The following is a 21,764-nucleotide window of genomic DNA, read 5'->3' on the forward strand; positions in this document are numbered from 1 at the left end:
CAGAGGGCCTCACTAAGTAGCTGAGGCTGTCTGTGAACCACGATCCTCTGGTCTCAGCCTCCCGAATGTTGGGATTACAAGCGTGCACCACCACATCCTGCTCTGCATAGGTTTATTATGAATGTTGGAGATTTTTTTTTTTTTTTTGCAGTATTGGGGATTAAGCCCGGGTTCTTCTACCTCCAAGTGACATGCCCAGCCCTATTTATTATTTTTAACATGGTCTCACTTAGTTTGCTGGCTGCAAACTGTGAGCCTCTAGTGTCAGCCTCCCAAGTACTGGGATTACAAGGGTGTGCCACCACCTGGCCGGACATTGAAGATATTTAAAGTGGTAGTATGCTCTCTGTGTTAATAAGTATGCTTTTCCTTGTCTTTCTTCTTAAAGGTACAAGCTTTCAGGAATCTTGGAATGTGAAGGCTGGCCATCCCCGGCCAGCTGTGGGCCTCCGCTTTGAGGCGGGGCCTGGTGCAGCCTGTCACTCCCCGCTGGCGGCACAGAATGGCTTCCTGCATCTCTTGCTCCAGGGATGTGACCTTGAGCTGCTCACCTCCGTGCTCAATGGCCTGGGGCCCTTCTTGGAGGACGAGGAAGTCCCCTTGGTGGTCCCCATGCAGATCGAACTCCTGAACTCCAGAGTCACCTTAAAGGTGAGAGGGACCGTAAGTCTTCACCCAGCCTTGGTCAGGCAAGAAATCTCTTTTTTGTTTTGTTGTGGCATTTGGGGTAGAACGGAGAAGCATTCTTTGAACTCCGAGCTATACTCCCGGCCCTTATTATTTTTTGCTTTGAAACAGGGTCTTGCTAGGTTGCTGAGTCTCACTACCTTGCTGAGGCTGTGTGTATGTATATGGTACTGAGGATTGAATCCGGGGCATTCTACTCTCAGCTGTACTCCCAACCCTATTGTGTTTTTTATTTTGAAAGAGGATCCCACTATGTTGCTGAGAGTCTGACTGAATTACTGTGACCCTCCTGACTCAGCCTCCAGGTCCCGGGATTGCAGGTCCAGCTCAGGCAAGGAACAGTTGTTAACAGACAGCGACAGTTGTTAACCTTTTCCCTCGTCGCTGTGCAGGGTGGTGAGGATCAAGGGAGGAGATGCACGCCGGCACTCTGTGGACATCCCAGTGGTGGACACGCGAGTGCTGGAGTCCCAAGGCCAGGGTGAGGCGAGGAAACCCCCGGTCTGCCCCTCACCCGGCTTTCATCACCACTGCAGCCCTGAGGCTCCCTGGCCCTCAGTTTGGCCGTGTCTAGGGTGGGAGAAACTCGGCTCTGCCTCTCGTGCTCTGAAAGACTGTGGAGGACCAACGGCATGAGGCTGCTGCCTGCGGCCTGCTCACCCCAGCACTCGGGAGCTGAGACAGGAGGGTCACAGGTTCAGGGCCAACCTTGCAATCTAGAGAGGCTGTCAGCAACTTAGTGAGACCCTGTTTGAAAAAATAGAATATAAAGTAGGGCTGCGGATGTAGCTCGAGGTACAATGACTCAGCTCAACCCTAGCGCCACAAAATAGATAAAAATGAAATGCCGCCGCCTGCTGCACTGGACACGCGCTGTTTGTGAGCGGGTTGAGAGCCTCGTTTCCCTCTCCCGCAGGATGACATGCCCCCGATCTACCCCACGTCCCCGGGCCCCGTCCCTGTCACTCTGGCCATGGAGCATGTGGTGCTGAAACGGAGCGATGACGGCGTGTTCCACATTGGCGGTGAGTGGCCCAGCCTCCCGGCCTCCAGGGGTGGACAGGCTACCGCGAGGAAGTGCCGGGCAGTGGCAGTATGTGTCCCTTAGAACTTTCACTCTTCTCCAGCTGCGGCTCAGGACCCGCCGTCGGCTGCAGCACCTGCAAGTGAGGAGAGGCAGCCCCCGAGGGGACAGGTGCTTCCGGTGCCCGGGGGAGCGGCCTCGGAACTGCAGGTGAGCCGGGCGCACAGCGTGCCGCCCTCGGCTGTAGTTGTGGCAGCAGGTGAAGACCAGGGGTCCCAGCCCCTAGCGGCAGCTCAAGTGCTGGCCAGGAGCTGGAGGGGAAAGCTTGCTGGTCGCGTGTGCCACTGAATGCTACCCCTTAGCCAGTACACTGTGACGGGGCCAGGCTCTCGGAGGTGCGGTGGGCAGGTCTCCGGACCTTGGCGGGGGGACCTTGGCGGGGCTCCGTGGGTTTCCTGTTGCAATCCTCCTTGCACCACTGGCCGCCGCCGCCAGGTGGCATTACCATGCGTGTGGTCACCAACTCCTATTACTCTTCAGGTGAAAGAGCTGCCTGCCCTCCAGAAAGAACTTACAGACGTGAAGCAAGCCTTGGCCAGTGCCAACAGGGATAAGGAAGTGCTTCTCAAGGAGATCAGGAAGTACAACCCCCTCTTTGAGCTCTGATGGCCGTCTTGCCAGGGGAGACGCAATCACCAGCAGCAGCAGCAGCGACAGGAGGCGCCTTTGTCCCACTGCGTTGAGTCACCTGCCAGGGACGGCGAGGGACTTGGAGGCCCCCCCCTCGCGGAGTGCTCCCCACCAGCTGTCCTTGAGTCACCTGCCAGGGACGGCGAGGGACTTGGAGGCCCCCCTCCGCGGAGTGCTCCCCACCAGCTGTCCTGACTTGGATGGACGGGGCCAGGCTTGGCCGAATCCCAGGCGCCTGGGGGCGGCACTCTGGTGGCTCCAGCCTGACACCGTCTCGCCTGCACGCGGCCTCTGGTCCCCGCACCCCAGGCTGTCTCCTCCACACCGCAGGCTGTTTCACCTCCTGGGTTCGTGGTGATTTTTCTTCCTTCCCAGCCTGTGACAACAACTGAAGGTACCCATCTCTTTAGTCACCATAGTCACCAAAGATTCCAGGTCCCAGAGCTCCCACAGCAGACCACAAGGCCCTCGGTCGGAGCTGTGGCCTGCTTAGCGTAGTGAACAGGAAGCCGGGGGTGGCGGAGCGAGCAGGGAGCTGGAATCACGTGCGTGGAACGGGAGATGGGCTTTTATCACCGCGGCTGACATTACAGTCAGCCTCCAGGGCCAGCATCCTTCCTGTTGTAATGTCACTAGTGTGATGGTGTGGCAGAGTAGACGGCAGTGGTCCCTTGTCCAGCGCGTCTCTCCCCTCTGTAACAGATTGATTTCAGACCTGAGCAGGCGGAAGGCATGAGTGGTGGGACCAGCAGGGCGGCGCCACTCTGAGCCCTGGTCCTGGCGACTGGTGGCCAAACGTGTGCTTCCAACTCTGACGGAAACATCTCAGCCTGCTGCTTCTCATTCCTCCCTATATTAATGTGGCTTTAAAAATCATGGAATTTTGACTTAAAAAAAAAGTTGGCCATCTCTAAGTCCCCACCCGCCTCACAGAAGCGGAACGCCCCTCCTCTCCCTGCTAGTGCGCCACAGCCCAGCCTCAGGCCTGCTCTGCGTTCTTCCCGCTGTGCTGGCGGCAGCAGCTCACCAGTTGACGCACCTCGCTGTGACAGGATGGCGGACTAGTGAGCAGGCGCTGCCACGCAAGGCCCAGCCACACACCACTCCCCACGGGAAGGCGGCATGCATTTACCAAGGAAATCCCAGATCTAAATCGCTTGAGACTCTCAGAGGACTAAGTCAGATGTTAAAATACCAGTTACTGTGGGAATTGTGAAAGAGCTGCAGGAACTTGTTATGTTTGAGAAACAAATTAGAGGCTTAGGAATAAAGAAACATTTTTCTGGAAAGAATGTTAACGCAGGAAGTTCCCTAAGAGTCAGTGCTTGGTTCAACCACATTTAAGATTTTTATAAATGGCCTAAAGGTAGGATTTCACAATGAAAGCAAATGTTGCTATCTCCAAGGAATAGGAGGTAGATCAAAAAAGATCAGCCCCTCCCACACAGCGCCGCAGAAAGTCCCAACGAGCAGGCTGTGTGCGGCCAGGACAGCGACAGGTGCGGGTCGGCAGGAAGAGGATCACCTGCGGTGGCAGTGGGCGCTGCCTGGGCCCAGCCCCGTGTACCGACCGTAAAGGGAGGGAAGGGCCAGCGGACATCAGCTGTTACCAGGTGGTGGACGGAGGCCTCATCTTTAGGATGCGGACTGTTCTGCAGAGGATAGCGAGTGTTTGATCACACTCCGGCTGAGCCGACCCTGGGAGGCCGGGAGCGCTGGCCCCTCAGGAGGTGGCCACGGCAGAGGCTGCACGTGGTGCAAGGCTCTGTGTGACGGTCTCCAAAAAGAACGACGCAAAGCTGAGGCTGCCTGCGCCTCGCAGTGGGGGTGGGCCTCCACAGGTGTCCCGAGCGCCCTCGGGTCCTCCTCCGAGTGTGGCCCTCCTCCGCTCTGGGAGTGGGTGAAGAAAGGAACGATTCGGCTGCAGGCTCGGCGGAGTGGGTTCCTCCCTTGCCCCTCTGTGCAGAGGCGGCCTCCTAGGCATAGCCTTAAGCTTGCAGGAGAAACAGCTGATGGGGACACGGTGAGCCGGGAAAGGCCACAGCCGTTGGGCTTCTGGCGCTCGGAGTCGAGAGTCCCTCTGCATAGGACAAACGGAGCCTTAGAATTTCTCTTTCCTTATGTGGCAGCTTTGGCCATTGTGTCTTGAAATTCCCCCTCAGCAAAGTGAGGTAGGGGTCGTTACTTTCTGGGATTTTAGTGAAAAATCACATGCAAACATACTCTTCCTCATTGGGGAAATGAGACTTTTCCATAATGAAGAAACGTGAACTTGAGATAACCTCAGGATAAGTGCGAGGGAGGAAGCCCTGTCGGCCTGTCGGGGCTGCTTGTGCTCCGCCTTGGAGCTGCAGGTCCGAGCAGGGAACATACCTCAAGCAAACGCCCGAGGGGCCGCAGCGCACACTCTTGCCAGCGGATGTCAGCACGCACTCGGGCTGAGCGCTAGTGTGTACCCAGTTGAAACCCTCGGAGCTCTCTGTTCACGGGAATAAGTAACCTGCTTCCTCTGCAGTTAGACAGGAGTGGCCGTGTTCACATGCTAGCTGCTTCTTACTGCGTCTCACTTTGGCCTCCATTTTGCGTGGCCTCCGCCCTCAGGCCTCCCATTCCATGGTTCTAGTGGAGACCCCCCCTCCCCCCCCACGCTCCCTCACTGTTCACGCCGGCTCCCCCTCGCGGGACGCAGGGCAGTGGGAAGGGAGGCTGAAGTACTGCCGCACGGGGTCCATTCCAGACCTTCTCGGGGGCTGCTTTCCCTCAGTACTTGTCTGAATGTCTAAAATCAGTCAAATCACTAAACTGAAAACAACTCAACTTTGCTAGACATGCTGGTACAATGGCGCCTGTTTTTAAACTGTGAAAGCTGTTCTTGCCTTGAGATTTATCATGGTTAGCTGTTGCAGATTCTGGGGCGATGCCCTGTGCTGACCTCCTGCCAGAATAGGAGTGTCCATCTGCCTCTGGAAGGCAGGATGGCCGTATGGAACGGGCTCCGTGCTCCCAGCACGGCGCAGCCGAAGGCTCACACAGGATTTGGCCTCCCCTGCTGTGTACGTCTTGGCTTTGTCCAATCTAACTGCAATAGTATAGTCCCCTAACTGTTCGAAATTGCCCATCAGTCGAGAGCACATATTTTTGTCCATTTGTTTTTGATCCAGATTTAGCTTGAGTCAGTCTTTGTGGAATGCCCCATGAAGAGCCTTCTCCATGGGCTCAGTGCTTAGTTTGAAGCCATGGGTTTAACGTGAGAATAGAAGTCAGACCTGTTCGAGGTCAAGAGTCTAGGCGGTTCCCCCACTCAGGGTGCTAAACAGAATTGGAATTTTTACTAAGTCATGCTCAGGAAAGCTAAAATCCTTCTCCCTGACACTGAACGGTCACTAGGAGAGGATTCTGGGGATTGCCACTTACCCACGCTAGCCTTACTACTGCTAGTCACTGTCAAGACAAGGCCACTCCTTCCTGAATGTGTGCAAAGAACTGGAGTCCTAGTCAGTATTGGGAAATTTTAACGTTGTAACATCTCAAACCCTGAGTGTACTGGTTCTGTGAACCACTGAAAAAAGCAAATTAAACTTAACAATATTGGTTGTGGTCTGTCTGTTCATAGAAGCCTGGAATACATGGGCAAATTGTGCAGCTTTTAACAGTGCCCGAAGTGCTCTGTCATGAGTTAACATTGCGATGGTTCTAGGAGAAAACGGGAAAGGCTCACAAGATTTCATAAAAAGATCCAAGACAACTTTTATTTAGTCACCAAGAAAGAATGATCAACTTCTCCCCATTCCAACCAGCTAGACACAAAATGAACACATACAGTGAGTTGGAAAACTTTAATGATCACTCACCAAAGTCCACAGGAGACGTGACTGGTACCGAGCACCGACTGTGCCACGGCTCCTGTCACCACATGCTCAGGCAGAGCGCCCCACGTCCCTTCTCTACCCCCTCGCGGGAGGCAGGCCTCGCGGGGCTTTCACCGTGACACCTCAGGTTCTCGTGGAAGGCTTCCTGTCCAACAGACCTGGCGGCCATGCCCCATTCCCAGCCCACCAAGGGCCTGGCAGACACCTCAGAAGGCCCCAAGAGGTCCCGATACGTGGCAGATATGAAACAGGATGCGCCTCTGGGTGTAGCAAAACCAGACTTGAGAAAGACGGGAGAATCGTGGCAGGGCCCTAGAGGATGGCGGCGGAGAAATGCCGCCGCTGACCAAAGATGGAGCCCGTGCTCCCGTCGGGACCCGCGTTTCAGGCCGTCTAGAAGAAGATAATTTTCTTGTGCTTTGAGTTGGGGATCTGCCCCTTTGACTTTAGCCTCCGGACAGCCTCCCGCATGTGCTTGGGCTGTAGTGGTGGCATCTCTCCCCACTTCTCACACACATCCAGGGCTAGACGGAGGAAGAAAAGGGAGTCCCGTTATCACACGGCAACTAGAAATGGCCTGATCCTGTGAGTCCTGTCAACCCTTCTTTATGACTTATTTGCGGGCCTGGAGATGGAACCCGAGGGCATTTGACCTCCGAGCTACACCCCTTGCCCTAGTTTTTATTCTTTAATTTAAAACAGGGTCTCACTAAGTTGTCGGGGGCCTCACTAAGTAGCTGAGGCTGTCCGCGAACCACATTCCTCCAGTCTCAGCCTCCCGAATACTGGGATTACAAGCATGGGCCACTATGCCCAGCTATATCTTCCTCCCTCCCTCCCTCCCTTCCATTTTGTGGTACTGGGGGTGGAACCCAGGGGCTTTTCTACCTCCGGGCTACACTCCCAGACCTATTTTATACTTGGAAACAGGGTCTCACTAAGTTGCTGAGAGCCTCACTAAGTACCTGAGGCTGGCTTCGAACCTGTGTGATCCTCCTATCTCAGCCTCCTAAGTGCTGGGATTACAAGTGTGCGCCACCACGCCTGGCTCTTTTTTTAAATCTTAGTAGTGGGGACTGAACTCAGTTACCTCCGAGTTACACGCCAGCCCTGTTTATTTATTTTGAAACAGGGTCTCCATAAATTACTGAGGCTGGCCTCAAACTGTAATCCTATCTCAGCCACTAGAGTCCGGGATACTGGGATTACAGGTGTGTGTCATACCTGATAACCCTTCTTAAGCCCACTAAGGAAACAAACTAAGACATTTTCTTTGCGGGTGGGACTGGGATCTATCTGAAGCATTCTACCTCTAAGCTATATTCCCTCCCCCCTTTTATTTTTTGTTTTGAAACACAATCTCACTAGATTCCTGAGGCAGACTCTGAACTTGAGACCCTCCTGCCTCAGCTCCTAAGTACTGGGATTACGGGTATGGCCACCACCCCTGGATACCTTCTTTTTTTAAAGAATGTTTTTTCCCCAATTGGGAAGCTATCTGCTAGATGAAACCCCTTAGCCTTGACCCTTACTCGACACTGTCAGGAAATGCTGGTCCTGCCCTCCTAAATACAAGCCTGCCGTGCACACGACACGTCCACAGGCGCTTGCTCCAGCAGGTCCCTTGGCATGGCTATTGGTGAAAGTAAGACCAGCACAGGCACAGTCCCGAGCGAGCGCGAGCAGCACGACTCACCTTCCTCTACCACCTCTCCGACAAACACCTTAGAGATCCCGGACATAGCGATCACGACGTTCTGGGACACGGAGGTGCCCGTGATGGACTGGATCAACTGGAGAGATGAGACAGGTAGGCTCACCGAAGGCCAGCGCTGGGACGGCGTGTCAGCCGGCGGGCTCGGTGCTGCGTGCTGACGGTGCCAGCACAAGGCGCAGTTGTGTGTGGGGGCGCACGCCTATGACCGCGGTGCTGGGGAGGCCGAGACCAGCCTCAGCAACTCAGTGAGGCCCTGCCTCAAAACCAGAGAACAAAGTGGGGCGGCAGCGTAGCTCGGAGGTAGAATGCCTCCTTGGTTCCATCCCCGTTACCACACAAAATTAAATACGTAAAGAAATAAATAGGAGCCGGGGGTGGGGGCACACACCTGTCATCCCAGTACTTGGGAGGCTGAAGCAGGAGGATTGCAGGTTTGAGGACAGCCCCAGAAAACTAGTGAGACCCTGTTTCAAAACAAAAAATAAAATAGTGCTTAGGTATAGCTTAGAGGTAGAATGCCCCTGGGTTTCTTCCCTTGTGCCATTAAAAAAAAAAAAAAAAGGCTGGAGGTTTAACTCAGAGGCTGAATGCTCCTGGGTTTAATCCCCAACATAAAAAACAAAAAAAACCCCAAACCAACACCACAAAAGGACTCAGGTATAACTTTATACAGAGATCCCACATTTAGCATACAAACTAGAATTGCTGAGATAATTGAGGGCATGCTATCTTTATTTTTACTGTCTAAATAATTTACCACTTTGCCTAACACTGTAACACACGGATGGACATAGCTTGTCTTTTTCTACGTACACTTTCACTGGTGCATTAGAGTCTCATCTTAACAGAGTTCAGCGTGACAGGGACATGCCTGCGCCGGCCTTGGGGAGCGCCCGCTCCTCCCCACACAGGACAGAGATCTTGGTGACGTCACGGAAGCACATGCTGCCAGTGGCCGTGTTTCCTTCATTAAACCTCCCCGCCGCTCCCCTCCACTCGGGTTCCTCCACTTGGGCCCTCTCGTTGAACACAGCCACCTCAGCTTGCTCCTGATCTATGGAACCGGACTGCGGCGGTTCACCCTTACCCTTTTGATGGCTGCTTTGGGGAAAGCGGACCGGCGATACATTTCATAACGGTTCAGCTGCTCCTCAGAAAAAGAAGAAACCAGGATTCTAGACAAAGTTCAGGTAGTTAAGTTGGATGAGAGGAATGAATGCTAAACATAAGAAGCCAATAAAATCAAGGCTCGTTAGATAGTTAAATAGTACATTTTCAGCTGGGTATGGTGGAGCACACCTGTAATCCCAGGACTTGGGAGGCTGAGGCAGGAGGATGGCAGGTTCGAGGACAGCCTCGACAACTTAGTGAGACTGTCATCAACCTAGCAAGACCCTGTTTCCAGTAACCCCCCCCCCAAGTGACAGGAAGATCACAATTTTGGGGCCAGCTCTGGCAACTTAGTGAGATTGTCTCAAAATCAATGGGCACAGCTCAGAGATGGAATGTCCCTGGGCTCAATCTCTAGTACCACACACACAAAAAAGCAAACAAGAAAACAAGACAGGAAGGTCTGGGGGCAGCTCCGTGGAAGAGCAGGCCTGGGCTCGGCCCTGGGCTGCCACCCGACTGCCGTCAGCGAGGAGCGGTCGAGCCTGACTTACTGCATCTTCTGAATCTCATCTTCATCCACTTTCTGCTTCTTCTCTTTCTTTTCTTTGGTGTCTATCTTCAGTTTTTTGGCTGCAGGAGTAAGCAATGACGGGTCTTCCCTTTCCACTGCTGATAAATCTGAGACATCCTGACTCTTGAGCTGGGGGATGAAAGAAAGCCTATTATATACTTAGCCTATTTTCTGGGCACAGGCAAGGTAAGAAGCCCTCATCCGCATTCTAACGCAACAAACCCATTTGTTGACCAGGTTTTGGTTCTCGGCACTGACTGCCATCAAATGTAAAGTTCAGTATAGCTCCTAAAGGAAGATTATAGCCCAGCCGGGAAAGAAAACTAGCTAAGTAATCCAGTTTTCCAGTTTAGCTATGATCCCAGCTTCAGCACCTGTTAATGAAATGTCAAGGATCAAAACATTTTTCTGGGCCCACTCGTGTGACCTTACTCTTTCTGGGGGATGTCAGCAAAGTCCTGTCCCTGCAACCAGCGATCGTGCCTCTAGCGCTATCCATCTCTTCAGCGCTGAGAAGCCCACGTGGAAAACGTTAACACGGAGGCCCCTTCTCATCAAAACAAACCATGCCCAGATTGAGTGTGTTGAAGAACAAAACTCAAAACCAACTTTGTTCCCTCCAACTTCACATGGAATCATAAGCATACAACAAACCTTGTTAATGAGACTCAATGGTTTTCCTTAAAGTGGAACGGGGATTTAACTTGTACAGGGATACGGGAAGGTAAGAGTGCGGGAAGTGTATGTTCGGCAGTATTTTCCATTTCTCTCTCTCACTGATTTGTACAAGTTTTCTAACTTGAACCCAGGGGCCTTCTATTTCCAAGCTACACCCTCAGTCCTATTTTAGTCTTTATTTTGAAATAGGGTCTTGCTAAGTTGCAGAGGGCCTCATTAAGTTGCCGAGGCTGGCCGCGAACCTGAAATCCTGTCTCATCCTCCCAAGTACTGGGATTAAAGTGTGCACCACCACACCTGGCCTGTCTCCCAACCCCCGTGCTTTTGTTTCCCTAACCACTTTTTGTTTTAATTTTACTGACTGATATTTTCCTAGTCGTGTGTGGTGCATGCCTATAATCGCAGTACTTGGGAGGCTGAGGCAGCACGGCTTCAGGTTTGCAGCCAGCCTCAGCAACTCAGAGAGGCCCTCAGCTGAGACCTACCGTTCGTTCGTTCTTTCTTTCTTCCTTCCTTTCTTCCTTTCTTTCTTTCTTTTTTGGTGGTACAGGGGTTCCTGGAAACCCTTCTACCTCTGGGTTACACTCCCAGACCTATTTTTTAATATTTTTTATTTGGAAACAGGGTCTCTTAAGCCAGCATGGCTGGCTTCAAACCACGGCAATCCTCCTGTCTCTGCCTCCCAAGCACGGGATACAAGCGTGCGCCACCACGCCTGGCCTGCGACCTTTTTCCAACACAAAAAAATAATAAAGGCTGGGGGTGTAGCCCTGAGGTAGAATGACCTGGTTTCAATCCTCAGAATAAAAAACCTTTTCTTCTTTTCTTTTGATGATGCTAGTGTTTGTGCTCTACCCCTGAGATATACCCTCAGCTCCTATTTTTTTTAAAGCGCTAATTTATTCATTAGCATCTATTTTTATCCTAATTAATTTCTTGTTCCTATACGCTTCTGGCTTATTTTGTACTTTTTCAGGTTCCTTGAGTTGGGTGCTTATTTTCAAAACCTGGTAAGGCTATGACTTTTTTTTTTTTTTTTTTTTCCTTTGTGGTACTGGAGATTGAACTCAAGGGCATTCTACTTCCAAGATACACCTTTAGCCCTATTTCTCTTCCTTCCTTCTTTTTTTTTTTTTTTTTTTTTGCAGTACTGAGAATAGAACCCAGGGACATTCTATCTCTGAGCTACACAGCCCTATTTTTTATTTATTTTGAAACAGGGTGTCACTGAGTTGCAAAGGGCCTAAGTAGCTGAGGCTGTCTTCAAAGTGCGATCCTCCTGCCTCAGCCTCCTGAATGCTGGGATTACAAGCGTGCACCACCATGCCCAGCTCTCAGCCCTATTTTTATGTTTTATTTTGAAACAAGATCAAAGTTGTGCAGGGCCTCCCAAGGTTGTTGAGGCTGGCAGCAAACTTGGGGTCCCCCTGTTTTAGCCTCCCAAGTACTGGGATTACAAGTGTGCATCAGCATGCCTGGCTGAAGCTCTGAGTTCTTTTAAAATAAGAGTTTGAGTTGGGCATGGTGGCACATACCTGTAATCCAGTACTTAGGAGGCTGAGACAGGAGGATCTCAGGTTCAAGAACAACCTCAACTTAATGAGACTCAGTTTCCAAATAAAAAATAAGGCTGGGGCTCAGAGGTAGAACATCCCTGGATTCAATCCCTACCACATATCACCCCCCCACACACACACACACAACTTTGGTCAAAGCTCAGGATTTTCTTTGAGGGGCTGGGGACTGGAGATTGAATCCAGTACACCTGAGTGCGGCCTCAGCCCTTTTATTTTGAAACAGAATCTCATTAAGATGCTTACAGCCTTGTTAAACTGCTGAGGCTGGCCTCAAACCTGCAATCCTCTATCTTAGCCACCCAAGTACTGGTATTACAGCTGTGGGCCACCATGTCCAGCTCAAATCTCACAGAATTTTATGTAGTGGTTTTTAATTGCTTTAACTTAAGGGTTATTTAAACAAGTTTAACAATGTTTGGTGGTTAATGTTATTTTGGGGAAGCTTTTCGTTGTTAATTTTAGGCTTACTGCATTATAGTAACAACACATGACCTGCTATGATTTCAGTTTCTATGAATTCTGTGTTTTCTAATGTGGGACATAGTGGTACATGCTTGTGAGCCCAGCTACTCTGGAGGCTAAGGTAGGAGGATCTTAACATCAAGCCACTCTGGACAACTTAGAGACACCCTGCTTATTAAAAAAAAAAAAACAAACTTTTCGAAGCATCACAATTTTATCCTGTGTTGGATGCAATGCAATTCAACCGTGTTCTACCTCTGAGCTACGTCCTTAGTCCTTTTTATTTTGAAATGGTTTAGGTTGCAGAGGGCCTAAGTTGCTGAGGCTGATCCTCAGCCTGTGATCTTCCTGTCCCAGCCTCTGACATACTGGGATTACAAGGCATGCCCACCTAAGACCTGTTTGAAAGCTTCCTTCTTTAAATAGTTTTGTCACTGCCGGGCGTGGTGGCGCCCGCTTGTCATCCCAGCATTCGGGAGGCTGAGCCCGGAGAAGCGTTGTTCGCGGACAGCCTCAGCTACTTAGTGAGGCCCTCTGCAACTTAGTGAGACCCTGTTTCAAAACAAAGAGTAAAAAAATAGGGAAGGGGCTGTGACTTGGAGGTCGAATGCCCCTGGGTTTCATTCCTAGACCCGAAAAAAAAGCTTTGTCACATTTTCCTCTTTCCCTAAAAGTTCTTAATTTACATATTTTGATGCACTTCATATTCTGAAAGTTTTCATCTAATGTTTATGCCATGATGTCTTATGTCCCTTCTAGCTCTAAAACGCCAAGATTTGCCAGGTGTGGTGGCGCACACTTGTAATCCCCGCACTTGGGAGGCTGAGACAGGAGGATCACACAGGTTCGAAGCCAGCCTCGGCTACTTAGTGAGACCCTGTTTCCAAATAAAATATAAAATAGGTCTGGGAGTGTAGCCCGGAAGTAGAAAGCCCCTGGTTTCCACCCCAGTAACACACACACACACACACACACACACACACACACACCAAGATTCTACACCTAGAATGGAACTCAGAGAATGCTGAGATTCTGGAGCCCTGACTGATGCTCAGACAGGCAATACCGCAGAGCTCCTGGGGTGGCATCACCGGTGGGTTTGGGGTCTAATGGCCATAAACACCCAGGACACCAGTAGCGGACATACAGCCCACTAGTGTACAAACATCGTCTAACCAGACACTCCTTTTAACATGTCTGATCTATTCTGGCGCCTTGAAGACAAAAGCTTAAACATCTAAGAGGAGCCGCGTCACGGTGAAAGGAGTGCTAGGAATCCTGGGTCCTAGTTTCTGCCTTAAATCTCAGTGTGATAACCGGATCCCAACTTCCTTACCAGAAAAACCAAGGGGCTAAGTAAATTCCCTCACCAGTAGCTCTAATCCTTGAAGGCGATGATCAAAAATACTCATCAGTGTTTGACCTCCGTCCCCGCCTCTCTCTCTGACCCGAGTCGCGGTGAGCTCGGGCTCTCCTGGCTGGGGAGCCTCGCCCGGGAAGCCGTGCGCGCGGCCTGCGGGGTGCTGGTCCCGCTCCCTCGGCAATCCCCTTCCTACCTCGCCCTCCTCCGCTGCGGCTTCTTTCAAGTCGGCATCCGCGTCTCCGTCGGTTTCCTCCGGGATTCCGTCGTTGTCGGCGGCCCCAGGGTCCCCGGCGGCGGCGGTCGTCTCCTCCGACTCCCCGGTCTCTCCGCCTCTGTCGGCGGGCGGCTCTCGGGCGGCGTCCATAGCTGCAGGACAGCCGCAGAGCCGCGCCAGCAGCACCGCGGGCTCGGGGCTCCCGCTGCGCCTGACACCGCTTCCGGCCGTCGCGCGGCGCTGGCGTCACGCCCCGCTCCCGGGCGGGCCAATCGGAGCGGGCGGGCCGGCCACGTGACGCGGTGGGCGGGGCCCGCCGCCCGCCCGGGGCGCTGTGCGCGAGGCTGCCGTTGCTTCCCACCTTCTGGGCGCGCCCGGCCGACCCCTCTCCCGCGTCTCCCTCCCGCGCGAGGTCGGGGCCGGGAGGCCGTGGCAGGGCGCCGGCCGGCCGGCCTCCGGCAGCTGGGCCTCGGGCTCCGCGGGGCTGGCCTGGCTTTCCTAATGGCAGTTCGCTGATCCCACCACTCGGGACCCTGCAGAGCGGGCCTCCCGCCGGCGGCCCCTCCGAGCCGCACCCAGCCCGGCTGTTTGCCTGTGGAAGCCGGCTCTGGCCAGGGGAGGAGCGCCTCAGCACTGCCGAGGCTGGCCTCGAGCCTGCGACCCCGCCTCGGCCTCCCCAGCCCTGGATGGCGAGCGAGCGCCTCCACGCCGGGCGGGGAGGACGCCCTCTCGAACCTTCCACTCAGTTGACCCATGACCGAGACCCGGGGGCGGGGTGGTGTGGCGACACCTGAACCCCGCGCCGTCCTGCCCCAGGGTCCGGAGCGAGGAGGGGAGGGCGCCCCGGTCACCGGGCCCGCGCGGTCCTGGGCACCCCCTAGTCTCTGCGCACTGGGGGCGGCGGCGCGCGCTGCCTCCTTTCCCGCCGGGTGGGCGGGGCCGCGGAAGGCGCGCTCGGTGGGCGGGGCCGCGGGAGGCGCTCGGTGGGCGGGCCCGGGGGAGGTGCGCTCGGTGGGCGGGGCCGCGGGAGGCGCGCTCGGCGGGCGGGGCCGCAGGAGGTGCGCTCGGTGGGCGGGGCGGGGCCGCGGGTCACCTGCGCGCGCCGGCGAGGCCCCGCCCCCTAGGTGGGCAGGGGGCGGGGCGCGGCGCCGGACGCCGGATCCCGGAAGTGACGCGCGGGGAGCGGCGGGGGAGGGGAGGCGTCCCCGGCCGGCTCGGGGTGCGTTGCCCGGAGACGGAAAGTTTGGGAGCCCGCGCGGGCTCGGCGGCGGCCCCGGGCGCGGGGTCGGGCGCGGCGGCCCGGGGATGGGAAAGGAGCAGGAGCTGCTGGAGGCGGCCCGCACCGGGCACCTCCCGGCCGTGGAGAAGCTGCTGTCCGGGAAGCGGCTGTCGTCGGGCTTCGGGGGCGGCGGCGCCGGCGGCCCCGGGGGCGGCGGCCCGGGCTCGTCCAGCCACCCGCTGTCCAGCCTGCTCAGGTGGGTGCCGGCGCGCGGCAGGTGCGGCGCGGAGCCGGCCCGGGCGCCTCCCTCGCCCGCCGCCTCGCGGCCCCCGGCTCCCGCGCTCCCCGTCGGGGCCCTGGGGCGCCCCCGCGCTCGGCGGCCGGCTTTGTTTACGCTCGGCGTCGCGGGCGCCGGGGCTCCTGGCGTCGGGCCTCCGGCCTCGTCCGAAGCGCGGGCGCGGTTCGCCCGGGGAAGTCACGGAGGAGGACGGCGCCCTGCCCCCGGGAGGGCCGCGGGCCGGCCCCGCCGCCCCTTCCCCGCCCGTCGTCTTTTCCTTCCTTCTTCTGCGGCTTCCGAGAAGTGGAAGTTCGCGTCGGACGGCCCTGCTCGCTTTGTTCCGTCGGGTTCTGCCGCCTGGACGGGAGCGCGCCTGCGCCGCCGCGGCCCGGCCGTGGAGACGGCCGCCGCAGCCCCGGGGACAGAACTTCTGGCTGCTGTCCTCCGGCCCTGACAGTGCTGGCCCCTGGCGTGTGCCCCAGACGTGTTGGAGGAATAGGAGTGTCAGCTGGAGGACAAGCAGTTTATAAGTAAACTGGCGGCGGGCTCGCTGCTTTGGGGGTGCAGAGAACAGGGCCTGGCTTTGGGGGCGGCGGGCCTCGAAGGCTGTGCAGGCGCGGGGGGCATTGAGAGGACGGCACGCTCCAGGTGGGCGCCCCCGAGGAGTCAGACCCCGCAGTAGAGAACGGCCTGCTTCGGGGCCTTGAGGAGCGGGGCCTGAGAAAAATAAGTCAGACCGGGAGTGACGGGCGCTCTCCTGTTTACCTTCCCAGCGCTTGGCCAGCGCCCCAGGAAGCACACGTTCCCTGCCAGTGTCGACTCCTTCCCCAGCGCTTCAGCATCGCACCGTGCGGAGGTTCGGGCGCTCAGGGAAGAGACTAAGTTTGGGGTGCCGCTGTGCCCCGCGAGTTGATGGGTAGCGTGCGGAGGTTTGCAGGCGCCCTCACCCCGCGTGCCTGCTGCAGTGCCTTGCTGCAGTGTGGGCTTTACTATCTCAAGTGTCTCCAGTGCAGGTCGGATGATCTTGATGTTCTCAGGGACTGTCGAGATCTTGCTGAGGATTTAGCTGCTGAATGGTTAAGCAAGGCTCGGATGTCTGCGGAGCGACGTGTCCCCTGGGCCTCTGGAGCGACGTGTCCCCTGGGTCTGCCATAAGATGTGGGTGGTGTCTTCCTCCCCCAGAGTTGGGGTCCGCTGCTCCTGCCTCTTCCTGTGTCTCTTGTAGAGGCTACCGATGTCTGGGAGCTTCCCAGCCCTCCATTGCTGTGACCCCCAGGGGCAGGGAGGCTCTTAAGGCGCTAGTTACGATCAGGTGTGCCCTTAATTAGAGGCGACTCTGGTTAAACCCAGTGCAAGATTTCTGAGCAAGCAAGACCACGTATTTAAATATCCCTAGGTCAGCGTGTCCTCTCCTTGTGTGTTCGGAAGCCGCCCAGGTGTGCCCTCTTGGAGCTCGGGCTGGCCCTGCCTCTCGCTCTGCCCAGGCCCCGGGCGGTTGGTTGGTAGCTGTGGAGCCCTAGCTGCAGACCTGGCCAGGGGGTTCGCTGTGGCCGACTGTTCCCAGAGTACCGCCTGCGACAGCCTGCCTCCTGCAGCTGCATTGGTCTGGGGCGAAAGCCCTCCCTGGTCACGCCGTGCACACAGCTGTACCCCTGAGACGCCGTGTCGGGTGTGACGCAGCTCACGGCCTCGGGCTGAGCCTGGCTGGCTCGGCCGTCCGGGTTGTCGCCTTGGCCTGGCACCACCCTCAGCTGTTGGGAGTGTGCCTGCCGGTGGTCGGGCAGCCGGGAAGGCCCCGCGCGGACGCTGGAGAGCGCGCAGCTCTCGGAGCTCTCGGGCCTGCGTGTTTGCTCCTCCTTCAGGCCGTGGAGCCAGATGTAAGAGCCCTCGCTGCTCCTGCAGCCAGGAGTCACAGTGTGCCGGCCCCTGGCCAGCTCCACTTAACACAAGCTGACCACTTTGAACCTCGGTCTCTTTTATTTTCTTTCTTGTGGAACTGAGGATTGAACTGAGGGACATTCTCCCTCTGAGCGACACCCCCAGCCCTGTTTTGATTCTTTATTTTGAAACAGGGTCTCACTAAGTGGTGGAGGGTCTCACTAAGTAGCCAGGGCTGGCCTCTAACCTGTAATCCTCCTGTCTCAGCCTCCCAAGTACCGAGATTACAAGCATGCACCACCACGTCTGGCATTTTCTTTTTCTTTCTTTTTTTTTCCTACTGAAGATTGAACCCAAAGGCATTCTCCCTCCACGCTACACCCCCAGCCCCATTTTGTTTTGAGAAAGAGTCTTGCTAAGCTGCTGAGGCTGGCCTTGAACCTGTGATCCCCATCTCAGCCTCCCAGGTACTGAGATTACAGTTGTGTGCCACCACACCTGGCTCTTTTTGAACTGTTGAATGGATACATGCCTTCAGTCTGTAGCTTGGGAGCTTGGGATAGGCAGTGTGTTAAACTCTTGAAACTTCTAGTCGTTTTTAACACGAGGCACGTAACAGGCATCAGATTCTCCTGCGACGGGGAGTTTGCACTGTTGAGGGGTCTAGTGACACTGTAAATTTCCACAAAGCCAGCTTCGGTCCGAGAATGCGGTAAGATCTGGGTTAAACGTGAAGTGTAACAACTAAAAGCCCCAAAGATGTGGGAAAAGGGAATGTTAGAAGAAAACACATGCTGTGAAAGCCCCGGCGCTGGGTTGAATCGGGAGCCAGGCGCTGGCGTGTGGGAGAGGAAGGCGAGGCGAGCACCTCGGTGCAGGGCAGCGGAAGCAAAGGCTCCGTCCTGACGGGGCTGTGTCGTGGCGTAGGAGAACCCAGCGCTGAATTTCGCCGGCACGAGAAGAATCAAGAGAACAGGGCAGGGCATGGTGGTGACCCTGTAATCCCGGGGATGGGAGCTGAGACCGGGGAGCACAGGTCACCACCAACCAGCCTCTGTCACCGATGAGACTCTTAGCAACTAGCCAGACCCTCTTTCAAAACAAAAAGTAAAAATGGGGCCGGAGTTACAGCGTGGAGGTAGAATGCCTTTGGGTTCAGTCCTAGTACCACAAGGGTGCCAGTGCATGCACGCTAGGAAGCTTACTGGAAAAACCTGAAAATTTATAGATGGTAGCAATAACTTGACTACAAGCTCAATTTTATTCTACCATCTTGTGAAAAAAGAGTATCCCCAAACAGACATGAGTGTCCCAAGGTATGAAAGGTTATAAAATGAAGGCCAAGAAAGTTTTGAAAAATGGACCCTAATTTGTGGACAGTAACAGATTCTTTCAAAAGTCAGACAACAAGCCATTGTCTTTAGAGCTACTAATATTTATTTGAAGAGTTTAGATTTGTTTTTCAAAGAAAACATAAGCATTTTTTTTCTTTTTGATACTGGGGATTGAACCCAGGGGCATTCCATTTCTGTTCTATTAAGCTACACTCCCAGCCTTTTTTTTGGGGGGGGGGTTGTGATACTGGGGATTGAACCCAAAGCATTCTGCCTCTGAGCTACACTCCCTGCCTATTTTTTATTCTTTATTTTGAAACCGGGTCTCACCGAGTTGCAAAGGGCCTCATTAAGTAGCTGAGACTGGCCTTGAACTGTGATCCTCTGGTCTCAGCTTCCCAAATACTGGGATTGCAAGCATGCACTACCATGTCCAGCTCCTAGCCCTATTTTTTAATTTTTATTTTGAAGCAGGGTCTTTCTAGGTTCATGAGAGTCTCACTATTATGCTGAGGCTATCCTGGAACCTGCGATCCTCCTGTCTCAGCCTCCCGAATCCTGGGATTACAGGCATGTGCCACCATACCCAGCTTCCACAGCCCACGTTATTTTCCTATTTTGAGATAGGGTCAAGTTGAGTGTCAGAGGCTAGCTTTGTGACCCTCCTGCGTCAGCCTCCTGAGTCGCTGGGATCATAGGTGTGTACAGCTACTGGCCAGATTTCTTTCCATGGTGCCTTTTTTTTGGGGGGGGTGTCTGGGGATGGAACCCAGGGACATTCAACCTCCGAGCTACACCCCGTGCCCTATTTTTTATTTATTTTGAAACCGGGTCTCACTAAGTTGCAGAGGGCCTCACTAAGTAGCTGAGGCTGTCCGCAAACCGCGATCCTCAGATCTCAGCCTCCCGAATGCTGGGATGACAAGTGTGCCCACCACGCCCGGCTTCCACGGTGCCTATTTTGATTGAAATGTTTTAACCTCCTAAGAAAGGGGGCCTCGACCACGTCAGGACTGTAGAATGGGAGACCTGAAAGTTACAGCTTGGGAATTTGTCTAAGTTCCTGCTCTTCTGAAAGAATGCAAAAATGAAAAAGCAAAGCAAAACACAGTCCCCTGGGGTAACATTTACTGCATCTCCTCTGAAGTCCACTAGAAAAGTTACTGGAAAGCTTTTTAGTTAATTCAGAAACTAGGTATGATTCTGTTGGGATGGCAGTCCTGTTTGTTTATTTATTTGGGTACTGGGGAGGGAACCGAGGGGCATTCTACCTTTGAGCTACACCCCAGCTCTACTTTTTATTTTTTCTTTTGAAACAGGGTCTCACTGAGTTGGAAGGGCCTCGCTAAATTGTAGTTGAGGCTGTTCTGGAACAGGGATCCTCCTGTCTCAGTCTCCCAAATGCTGGGATTACAGGCGTGAGCCACCACACAGGACGGTTGTGTTCCTTTGTTTTAGAATTGGGTTATACATTGTTACTTTGTCTAAGGAAGAATGTGGTCCCTTGTCTAAACAAAACAAACCCAACCAAAATAGCATGTTTGGAAATGACTTTTGAGGTTGTAATTTATATCTCAAGACCGAAGGAGTGACTAGTCTTAAACTGAGTAGGGCATCTGCTTGTAAGAGGCAGATTACCGGACAGGAGGGTGTGGCGGCGCACACTGTGATCCGGTACTTAGAAGGCTGAGGTAGAAGGATTGAAAGCTCATGGCCAGCCTCTGCAAGTAGTAAGACTCTCGGCAACCTAGTGAGACCTTGTTTACAAATAAGAAAGAAAATTGGGCTGGATTCAGTCCCCAGTGCCCAAACAAAACACATCTACACAACAAGTCAGTGGTCTCCGTTTTTCTGAATTCTCCATTTGAAGTTCACCTTTTACTCCTTAGTTACGAAAAGTAGAGACAGGAAACCGGGGAATATCTTGGCCACAAAAATCCCTTCAGATGGCTTTGCCCTGGGCTTGTTCACCCGAAACAGCTGTGAATTTTGGTTTGCAAAAAGGAAGTCCAGGCTATTTCTGCCCTGATCTTCAGTCGGAAAAGTAAATGACTGGGTTTTGTAGCCCAGAGACACCAAGGAAAGCCCAGGGCAGTCAGTGGAGGGCTTGTTCTTGGAAATTCAGGCACTCCTGGTAGGAACGTGGTTGGTGTCTGTCTGTCTGTCTCTCTCTCTCTTTTTGGAGCGCCCTCAGAAATGGTTGCCCACACTGATTTCCAGAAGATCACTTGGAGATATTCTGTGGTGTAGAAAATTATATTGTATACTATGTTACATCCATAGACATCTTCAAATAACTTTGGTGTGGTTAGCGTTCATGCTAGTAACACTAGAAATTATATGGTGTGGCTTCGCATTTATCTTTTCTCAGTAATTTGTAGATCAGGGTTATTTAGTTTGTAAATCAAGAGTTTTTAAGCCAGTCAGTTGTATCTGCTGGTGGTGATGTTGCTACTCTTAAAAATGGTAAAATGTGCCGAGTATGGTGGTGCACACTGGTACCCGAGAGGCTGAGACGGGAGGGTCACGGGTTCGCAGCCAGCCCTAGAAACGTAGTGAGGCCCTCTGCAACTTAGGGAGACCCTGTTTCAAAATAAAGAGTAAAATATGGCTGTGGGTATAGCTCAGAGGTAGAATGCCCCTGGGTGCAGTCCTCAGAACCACACGTGCACACACGTCAGTCGGGCAGGGCTAGGTGTATCCTGGAGGTCGAGCACCTCTGGTTCTGTCCCCAGTACCTCAGAACAGAGGGGGACAGGACTCTGCCGGCCTCTGGCTTGCTGAGCTCATGAGGCGTGGCCTGGGGACCGGGCCAGGCTCTGACCCAACCCTGTCTTGTGACTTGGGCAGGTTTGGAAGCGTCCCTGGGCCTCTGGGTCTTCATGTGGGATGGTCCCTACCTTCTAAAGCAGCTCGAGGCCGGGCGTGGTGGCGCGCTCAGGAGGCAGAGACCGGAGCACCACGGTTTGAGGACAGCCTCCGCTATTCGTGAGGCTCTTCCCAACTCAATGAGACCCTGTGTCCAAAAAGAAGAAAGACTAAAGCAGCACGGCATGAGCTGGGCCGCCCAAGCCCGGTGGGGCCCGAAGCC

At 54.2% G+C, this 21,764-nt stretch overlaps 3 protein-coding genes across 5 annotated transcripts in view; 2 read left to right on the forward strand and 1 right to left on the reverse strand.

Annotated features, from left to right (window-relative positions):
* The window catches only part of BLTP3A (bridge-like lipid transfer protein family member 3A), a gene marked incomplete at both ends in the record, with an annotated part of 32,330 nt that extends 29,953 nt beyond the window's left edge, over positions 1 to 2,377 (forward strand). The window contains 4 exons of one of the 2 annotated variants that reach the window (XM_080709731.1): positions 389 to 651; positions 1,604 to 1,712; positions 1,815 to 1,921; positions 2,252 to 2,377. In XM_080709731.1, the coding sequence (XP_080565857.1) occupies positions 389 to 651; positions 1,604 to 1,712; positions 1,815 to 1,921; positions 2,252 to 2,377 (605 nt within the window). The remainder of the gene's footprint in view (positions 1 to 388; positions 652 to 1,603; positions 1,713 to 1,814; positions 1,922 to 2,251) is intronic. The other variant, XM_080709732.1, reaches the window with a different exon arrangement.
* Positions 2,378 to 6,663: 4,286 nt separating this feature from the next.
* On the reverse strand, positions 6,664 to 14,115 carry TAF11 (TATA-box binding protein associated factor 11; the record flags this gene model as incomplete). The annotated part of the gene is made up of 5 exons (XM_080709797.1): positions 6,664 to 6,794; positions 7,967 to 8,063; positions 9,075 to 9,162; positions 9,652 to 9,800; positions 13,945 to 14,115. 5 exons carry the CDS (start codon positions 14,113 to 14,115, stop codon positions 6,664 to 6,666), a joined length of 636 nt encoding a protein of 211 aa, XP_080565923.1.
* A 1,155-nt stretch (positions 14,116 to 15,270) lies between these two features.
* Positions 15,271 to 21,764, forward strand: part of ANKS1A (ankyrin repeat and sterile alpha motif domain containing 1A) — a gene marked incomplete at both ends in the record, with an annotated part of 134,613 nt that continues 128,119 nt past the window's right edge. For both annotated transcript variants that reach the window (XM_080710033.1, XM_080710034.1), the window contains one exon: positions 15,271 to 15,440. In XM_080710033.1, coding sequence (XP_080566159.1) covers positions 15,271 to 15,440 — 170 coding nt within the window. The remainder of the gene's footprint in view (positions 15,441 to 21,764) is intronic.

Source organism: Muscardinus avellanarius (genome assembly GCF_963383645.1).
Source record: "Muscardinus avellanarius genome assembly, chromosome: 14".
Taxonomy (NCBI): domain Eukaryota; kingdom Metazoa; phylum Chordata; class Mammalia; order Rodentia; family Gliridae; genus Muscardinus; species Muscardinus avellanarius.